General features: G+C 31.2%; 1 protein-coding gene across 1 annotated transcript; it reads left to right on the plus strand.

Annotated features, from left to right (window-relative positions):
- Positions 1-8,146: 8,146 nt before the first annotated feature.
- Positions 8,147-9,041, plus strand: LOC127082913 (protein RADIALIS-like 3). The gene is made up of 2 exons (XM_051023137.1): positions 8,147-8,686; positions 8,788-9,041. Exons 1-2 carry the CDS (start codon positions 8,436-8,438, stop codon positions 8,810-8,812), a joined length of 276 nt encoding a protein of 91 aa, XP_050879094.1. The 5' UTR covers positions 8,147-8,435; the 3' UTR covers positions 8,813-9,041.
- The last annotated feature ends 877 nt before the right edge of the window (positions 9,042-9,918 follow it).

The raw sequence follows: 9,918 nt of genomic DNA on the forward strand, positions 1-9,918 counted from the left end.
TAACTCCTTATCCATGATCCATGAGATATGATCATCAGTCTATATACATAATAGTCTTAATGCTTTAATGTTATCCCACTTCACAATAAAGCTCGACTACGGATACTTTAAGAATAATGTCCTTATGTTTAATGTGATCTTATGATTAAGTCACACTTGATACATTAAACGGACTAGCTATTCTAGGGACTTTATTAAACAAACATAATAAAGAAAAAGCCTTTTATTATTAATAAATAATTCGATAAAAGTACCAAAAGTATTGGCCTCTAGGGCTTACACCAACAATTTTGTTGTGAGAAACCAAGATCTAAAGTTCTACAAGTTGACGAAAACGTTATATGGTTTGAAGCAAGTTCCAAGAGCTTGGAACAAAAGAATAGATGGTTTTGTAAAGGAGGTTGGCCTCAAGAAATGTGTATCCGAGCATGGCGTGTATGTGAAGATGGATACAAGTGAATGAGTGATTATCCTTTGTCTATATGTAGACGATTTGTTGATAATGGGAAACAACGGAAAATGCATTTCTAAGTTCAAGGGCGAACTTATGAAAGAATTTGAGATGACCGACCTTAGCCTTATGACATACTTCCTTGGCATTGACTTCCACAAGTCCAAAATGGGACTGCTCATGCACCAAAGAAGATAAATGCTTGAGATATTGTAGAATTCAGAAATGAAGCATTGTAATGTTGCCATTACTCCAGATGAACCGAGGTTACATTTGTCAAAGAATGAGGATGAGCTAGATGTTGATCCAACTCAGTATAGGAGGATGATTGGATCCTCCGATATTTGTGAAATACGCGACCAAACATAGCATTTAGTCTTACATGGCAGCAGTCAAGAGGATCCTAATACATGTCAAAGGTTTTATTGGTTGCAAAATTCTCTTTCCTACAGCAGATACATGAAAAAATGTAATTTGCATGACTTTATCGATTCCAATTGGTGCGGAGATAAAGATGATTGAAAGTCTACAACTGGATACATCTTTATGTTTGGTGGAACACCAATTTCATGATGTTCGAAGAAAGAACTGGTAGTTGCACTCTCGTCTTGTAAGGTCGAGTATATATTCGCTTTGTTATATATGTGCCAAGTTGTTAGACGATACGTCTAGATCTAGAGGGGGTGAATATATCCCGAGTTATCAACCTGATAAAAAAAATTGTTTGAAAAATTTATGAAGCGGAAGCAAGTTACAAATATCCCGGATCAAAAATCGTCTAACCAAACTCGCTATCAAAAAGCTCAGATATGCGTATTAAAAGCAACAATATGATAATGATTCACAAATCGGTCAACAATAACTAATCATAACTAGTTGAATTCAAAGTAATACAGACAAATCTATCTCCAATTATAATTCATACAAAAAAACAAGTGAGACAATTTTCTGAGCACTTAGTGTGTGATCAATAATGTTTGGAATTCTATATGGTATTGTTGTTCTAGAAATCCAATCACAACCAAATGGTTTGTGATCTATACAACAACACCAATTTCAAAATATGTTCAAAATTATGATCCAAAAAATATTGATCAAACGATTAATGTAATTGACAATTTGCAAACCGAAAATAAAAGAGATAAATAGATAGATAGATAGAGGGAGAGAGAGAGAGAGAGAGAGTACACAATGATTTGTTTAGGCAGTTCCCTAATCGACCTCGCTATGAATACGTCTTCCTTCAATTTGAATTTGAATCGAGATATTATATTATATCTTACTTTACAAATTTGTGAATATAAGAGATGAAGAAGTCTAACCCTACAGACCCTATGTTTGATATTAATAATACTGCCTCCAAAACCCTTGATCAAAGATTGATCAAGTAATCAATAATGTCGATTCAATTCATTATTCTCACACTACTTCTTTGAACGAAACCCCTTGTTATTTAAAGCTTTCACTAGGTCAAATTAATTCTAAGCGCACACTTGTCAAAACCCAAGATTTACGAATGCGACCCACCGTCCAACGCAACTCCTTTGCCCAAGAACCTCCGGATCTTCAAAGACTTCACTTGGTCAGATCCGGCTTGCATAATCGTGTCCAAAACCTTCAAACCCTAACGATCTTGAAGGAAAACCCCGCCTTGGTTTTTTTATTTGAAATCCTCAAAGTTCTCAACCCAATATCAACGGTACAAACAACCTAATTGGACATTATTAACCCTAATCTAGATGGCACCTAATCAAAAAATGATTAAGTATAGTTTGATTATGCGTATGCATAAAAGAGAGATTGAAGATGATGAAAATGCTTTGAAATCCCAGTTTCATATAGGTTTTACTCACTAGAAACCTTGCTAGAGAATAATGCATGTACCGAGTATATATATGTAAACATGTTACAAGAAAAAAGAATGCAAAAGGAATAGAAAGAAAAAGCAAATTTTCAAGATTTTTGATCTATAGGTCGACCTATACAAGTCATGAGTCGATATGTACATGATGTGTGCTACCTATGTGTCGACCTAAAGAGGCGGCACATGAGTCAAAACTTACAGACTTCAATACTGCAACATGGGTGTCGATTTATGCATCGTATGTGTCGATCTGTAGTTAAAATAATTCTTCTATAGGTCGACCTATAATCGTATGTGTTGACCTGTACACAATTTTTTTTCTATAGGTCGACCTGTAAAGCCTATGTGTCGACCTATAGGCAGCTTTCCACCCCAAAGTGAATTTTTGATGCATAAAACATTTTTTTGATGCATAAATCTTCCCCAAACCATTTCCAATCATGTTGTCATGCTTCCTAATGCAAAATGCACAACTAGACTCAAGTTGATATCGTCCAATGTACATAAACACTAAAGTATCCTAGCTTTGACATCATACAAAACACATCTAAATAGAAAGTTGCACTTACACAAGTCGTGTGACTAATGAATCTATTATAGGAGATGGACAACAAAGAGGGTGAGGTTGTTACACTCAAGTGGTTGATTTGTTGACTAAGGGAATCACAAATGATGTGTTCAAAAGGTTGAAGATGAACATGGGCATGAAAGACTTGGAACACTTGAATTAAGATGTTGTGTTAAAAGTGTCTTTAGTAATTCAAGTGATGTAACCGGTTAATACGGGGGTGTAATCGATTACAGCAAGAGCAATTTCACTTCTGAGCTGAAGAAACAGGAAAAATGTCGAAGTTGTAACCGATTAACATCTGAGTGTAACCGGTTACCACTGAAAGGAGATTTATTTTCATGGCAGCTGTAACCGATTATAGGTTTAGTGTAACCAGTTACATGCCATAGTTTTTGTGTTTTTAGCTATGTAGTTGTATATTTTGAGTCTCAATCACTTTGTAACACTTGTATAATATCCTTGGAGGCATCCTCATTTTTAACTAATGAAAATAGTCTCACCCTAAATTATCTCTCCCAATTTTCTCTTGTCCTCTCCACACTCTAATTTTCTCCATTATGCATCAATCTTGTGGTTTCAAGTTCCAATAGTAATGACTGGTAATTCTCACCTACAATCTCCACTTTGATTTAAATTGAAATGATCATCTAATATCTATATAGACAATCTTAGTTAAAAAAAAAATCATACTTCACAATAAAAAATACTATCACTTGAAGCTACACTACTTCACGAATTTTTACAAATTCTTTATTGACAATCATAGTTCAAAAGATCTATCATACTTCACTTGGAACTAAACGACTCCATGAATTTTAACATGTCAAAAATCAGACTAAAAACTTATAGTGCAACTCCCATGGTGGCATGGAGTTCTTCAACCATGACACAATCTCATAACACATCTTGTATTAATGTCAATCAATAGTCATATATTAATCAACATATTGAGTAATCTTGATTGTATCAACATATCATTGACTTGAATTTTGCATAAATAAAAAATAATTATTTCATCAATTTTCTCTAACTCAAATTTTGCAACTATATTTATGGCGACAACCGTGCAACATAAAAGTTTCCGTAAATGAGAGGTGAAGTCACAATGGACTAAGTATTAAGTCTTTCCTAGCTGAAGTCTTTTCAAAACAACACTTTTATTACACAAAACTTCTTTTTTGATGTCAAAGATTGGACAATATTGCAACCACAAAACATATTAAGAACTCATATTCCTCGATCGAAACCCGATACTAATTTTAAGAAAAATGAATATAGAGAAAATAAAAAACAAAACTAAAATACGAGCACAACCAAAAAATAACACTTTGTAAAAATTATTAAAAAAACATATACTCCGATTCCTTTATAAGTGTAACTTTCTTGAAAAAAAATTGTTTCTTTTTATTGTCACTTGTAAAATTCAAGGTAGTATTAATTGTATTTTTATCAAAATTATCCCTATGTAATTATAACAGATAGAGAAAAAGTAAAATGAATATAATAAATAATTAAAATTATTATAGATAAAAGAAAAATTATTGTTTAAAAAATGACATTAATGATTAGCTATATACCAATTAGCTTTATTGGTATACGTAAAAAATCAAAAAATATTTTTCTCTCAAATAGCTCATGCTATTGTTTATTGAGATTCTTTTCCATTCGAGTGATTAATCTCTTCATGTAGAAGATATCCAAATTATTAAAGAAAACGAGACTCGGATGAACGCCACCTTATATGTATTTGATCTCAATTATCCACAATTACAAGGATGGCGACATGCCACAACCATTACCATGACAACCATTTAAAGCCATGCATTTCCTATACGACCCTTTCTTTTTGGGAGTCATAGCAAACATAAATAATTGTACGGAGACAATAAGCCAGCTAGAAGTTTGGAATGTTGTTCAGTACAAACAAAACTAAACCTAGAAGCGTCACCTGCAATGGTGAAAACACACATTCTATATGCAAATGGACAAAGATATTGTGGCTTGTGTGGTGCATACGTCAATTAGCCTCTGATATATCCTGAAATGGGATTCACTGGATTGAGATGTTGGACCCTCCTTCATGCAAAAGTAAGAATAAAATTAAAGTTAGGCACTTTGATGACCTACTTGATAAGGGCTCCTTAGAATGGAATCTCAACCACAGACATTTTTCTTTGCTACTGCTTCATAAACAAGATGGTTTTCTTGGGTGTGTTGTGATTTAAGTTCTACTTATGTTAAAGAATCTCCTATTAAAATGGATATCGTCTCAATAATTGACCGACAATTCTTATCTTTTAAGTTGGTTTTATAAAGTTGAGTTAGAATAATATATATATATATCAAGAATTAATATAAATAATTAGATAAAAAAATTAATTACTTTTTTTATTTATCATACTTTTTTAAGTTTGTGTGAAATAATCAAATATATGAAACATTTAGGATAGAAAGAGTCGTATGAACACCAATATAAACAAAAATATTCCAAATTCTTCACATTAGATAGAATTACAAAGAGTTTTCAAAAGATAATCTTGATACAATATTTTTTTTAAAGTTATTAATGACGCTTTAATAATAATTATTTATTTTTAAAATTACTAATGAAAATATATTTAAAGTTGAATGAATAAAAAGTGATTTTAGTTGATACTTAGAATTAATGTAAAATATTTATTCTATTATATATCACAAATATATCACAAAGTAGATAGTTTGAAAAATTAATATATTAAAGTAACATAAAAGAGAGAAATGAAATAAACCAAAATATAATTGTTTCTATATCAAAATATTTTAAAAAATAAAAATTAACCATAAATGGAAGGCAAGCGAAAAAGTTGTATCAGTATTTATTTTTTATGAAAAAATCAATCATCTTAAAAATTATATTCATTGTCCTAGAAGACATAACATTTTTATATATCAACTTTTGTACTTTTTGTAAATGACCAACAATCTTTAGTACTAAGAAGTCAAAAATGTGAAATATAAATGGTATAAAAGTATGTTGAATATCCCATAGAAAAATATCTAATCTCCAGTCCCATAAGTAGAAAAACTTCAATTAAATCTACACATTTATGTTTCCCTTCTACTCACCCATACACTAGAACATATGCGTATTTAAGTGTCGATCTTCTCTCTTGTGGGTGAGTAAAAAATTCACAAATGCATCGTTCTTCACAAATACTCTTGTTCACCAAAATATATTAAACAATACATCTCTAGCAAAGTCATGTCTACATTTAACATGAAAACTCCTTACAATCAAGGTAGTCAAATTCGAGATCCTACACTAGATCGGGTATTAGTAACAAGTTCGTGAATCAGAGGATTGTAACATGGATTGTAGGATCCTACCAAATTTAGGAATTCAAGAATATTACATATAAATTCATAATATGCATATGAAGCAACATAATTTAGTGGGAAAAAACTTCAAATAACACTAAAATTACTTTTAAAAAACTGAAATTTAGGATGATAATATTCATAGAAACAACCGAAAATAACTCAAACATTCCAAACAATAGTATATCACACCTAAAAATATCTCAAAACCCCTGTAACAGTAGAAAATAACAATTAAAAAATCTAAACCGAACCAGACCAGAACAATAACAACACAGATGAAAAAGCTTCAAAATAGAAATCAAACAACTCCAATAGATCAGAACTTGAAAACTTAATGATAATTAACTTAATTCTCAAACAATTAATGTTGGAGTTGGTCATAATCACTTAGGGGATCATCAACTCCATGATCCACATCTCATTGTCTTCTCCATTTTCTCCTTCATCTTCAAAGTCATCCTCAATTTCATTTTCATCTCTGCCTCCATCATGTTCATTTTCTAAATTATGAACAAGAATATCATCCTTTTCTATTTGTTCTTGATTCACTTGAACAAAGTATGCATCCAAAATATCACTGCCGCCATCTTCACCCATAAATCAATCATCATTAAATCTAAGATCGTCAAACTCTCTCTCAAGTGCCACCATCTCAAATGCTACATAGGCTGCAACATGTAGTAGCCTATGTAGCATTTTGTCTTATCTATCATCAATGATGTTCCAAATAGGCTTGTAACTACAAATTATAACAATTTGATTTAGTTTTAACCTTTAATATCAACAAGACCATACCACAAATAATTAAAAAAAGTTAAATAAAACATATATCTTTTTTTACACCATTAAAATTCTTTTGAATTTCCTGATTGGTCCATTGCCTCATAGATTAATCTTGTGGCTGGTTTTTTCATCTAACTCAACAAAACGAAGCATTTTAATGAGAGGTGTCACACCCCTCAAACAAATAACAATATTCTTCCAATTTATTTTATCCAAAACCACGTCTTAATGACTTTCGCGTCTCTTAACTTTGCATATTTAACAAGTGAGATGAAGTGAAGACATGAATCCAGTAAGTTTTACTAATTATGGGTGTGTATTAGGAAGTTCCACAAATTATTGATTAGTTATTGATTAATTATTTTAATTAGGTAGAATAAATGTTTCAACTTTCAAGTAATGTCTCTACAATAAAAAAAATCAAGAATCTTTAGGTTTTTTTATTTCTAAATCGGGTCATAATATTCAAGATTCAGGTCGCAAACCCAACCTGCAAACCTGAATTTCTGTGTTGTGAATAGAATTGTGCTTTCGCGGCGATTTCAATGTTTCTACCGTTTTTGCAGAGATTCCAACCGCGCCTACCAAAAAATGATTTTGACCATACTCCAACACGAAGGGGGTTACAAGATCGCAAAATCGTCTTATTCTTCGAGTTGGATAGCAATTCTGACTACCATGCTTACAATGAACTGTGTATTCCTCAAATATATCAAGCGCACCTTGCAACAAACATGACAAATCTCATCAATAAAAACTAAGAGAATCATAAAATGATATCTAAAGATAATACAATATTCTACTAATTACATAAGATGGTATAATCAATCAATATAAATAATTAGAAAAAAAATCTAAAAGTCACATTTTTGAGTTTTTAAAAATCAATTGAGTCTTTATGGCTCATAAATCCACAAGCTTAAAATGAAAGTAAATTTTTTACCAAATGACTTCTTATCAAGAAAAGTAGTGGGAGAAAAAAAAGTTAAAAAGCTTTTGAGTAGTCCTATTCTTATCTATATATTCACTTATTTTACACATTTCCATTTTTTGTAGCTAGTTGATGATTCTCCAATATTGCTCCTCAATTTTGGTCCTCCTCTATTATGTGGTTCTTGAGAATACAAATCTTACAAATGCTACATTTTATCAAAAAAATTCATTCCAACTTGCTCTACCCCACACCTTATAACCCTCCAATTCTTCTTATATAAAGGACCAATCTTTGCTTACACATTTCAAAATCATCTCTTCCTTGAGTTTCATTACTTACACAAAATATATCTTCCACATTTTGAATAACCTTTTTCTTATCTAAAGCATTACTATTTTTGTTAACTTTCGAAACCTTAAGAGTCTGTTTGGTGTTTAGGATAAGTGGGAGTAATTTGTTTGTAGTAGAAGAAATGGCATCAATGTCGGCATCTGGTTCATGGAGTGGTAAGGAGAACAAAGCATTTGAAAGGGCATTAGCTGTGTTTGATAAAGACACACCTGATCGTTGGTCGAATGTTGCTAAAGCTGTTGGTGGAGGAAAAACTGCTGAAGATGTTAAGAGACAGTATGAACTTCTTGTTAGGGATATTAGGCACATTGAATCAGGTCAAGTTCCATTCCCAAATTACAACAACAATGCTACCTTCGATCACGAGAAAAGGTAATATACTATCTATATATACATTCTTTTTACTTTTTCATAAACTCTAAAAGCTTCTCATTATCTTAACATTCTTTATTGCTTCTTGGTTTCACTTGCAGGTTTAGAAACATGAAGCTCCAGTGACCAAATGGTGTCAACAATAAAGAATTTGTAATTCTAATTGTCATGTAATTTTAATATTTAAAATGATGTTTCATATATGTAGTGCCAGTGATGTAGCATTTAGTGAAACTATTTGTCATAAGAATCATAAATCCCATGATTCCATGTCCCACTATCTTGTCGTTGGGATATCAATGGTTCTGTTTTTGTTCCATTACAACCCTTAATAAAGTTATAACTTCATGTCTTACATTTACTACCCCTGTTGTTAATTATAATCTCTTTTAATTATTTTTACATATATAGAAAAAAAAATAATAAAAAATAATATATATATATATATATATATATATATATATATATATATATATATATATATATATATATATATATATATATATATATATATATTAATGAGAGAAAAAACAAATTAAAATCCGGATAAACATAATAAATATTTGTTCGCCCAATCACAACACAATACTTGTGATATAAAGTGGGTGATTTCTTGCTTGAGAGGCAAAGCTAAGTTATTTTCTTAATTTTTTCAGTGTGTTTCTTGATATAAATGATTTATCTTTTAAACAAAATTCGATTTCTAGTCTTCCATATTATCCAACAAATTGTGTACCATATCATCAAACTATGCTAGACACCTTATTGTCACGTAGTTATTCGCCAAATTTAGAAATGATCAAATCGAGATTCCTCCATAATCGAATTAATTTCTACCCATTGAAAAATATTTTTTTTAGAGAAATTTGACTTTGGAGCAAGAGAAGAAGATATGGTCCAAGGCTTCTAGAATTTCTAAGCAAAATGCACAGCTAAATAAAAATGTGTTGGTTAGAATACCTTCGTTTTGTAGAGCCTCCATATTGGGTGGCTTATCTTGTAGAAATCTCCAATGAAAGATACTAACTTTTTATGGGACTTTTCAATTTCATATAGAGTTTAGACCTATCAAGAAGTTTGTTTTCGACAAAGTGTGGTGATGATTTTCCATAAGGGGTGTGTAGAAGAATAATTTGACACTGAAAGCCAAAATTCTATCGGGTATCCAAACTCCCCTATCGGTGGTCCCTTGTATTAGAGTAACATCAGGCAAAATAGTTTGGAGATGATGT

Source organism: Lathyrus oleraceus, chromosome 5 (genome assembly GCF_024323335.1).
Source record: "Lathyrus oleraceus cultivar Zhongwan6 chromosome 5, CAAS_Psat_ZW6_1.0, whole genome shotgun sequence".
Taxonomy (NCBI): domain Eukaryota; kingdom Viridiplantae; phylum Streptophyta; class Magnoliopsida; order Fabales; family Fabaceae; genus Lathyrus; species Lathyrus oleraceus.

Coding starts and splice junctions, on each gene's coding strand:
- LOC127082913 (XM_051023137.1), top strand. CDS start 8,436: ATGGCATCAATGTCGGCATCTGGTTCATGGAGTGGTAAGGAGAACAAA. Junction 8,687..8,787: donor ACCTTCGATCACGAGAAAAG/GTAATATACTAT, acceptor TTTCACTTGCAG/GTTTAGAAACATGAAGCTCC.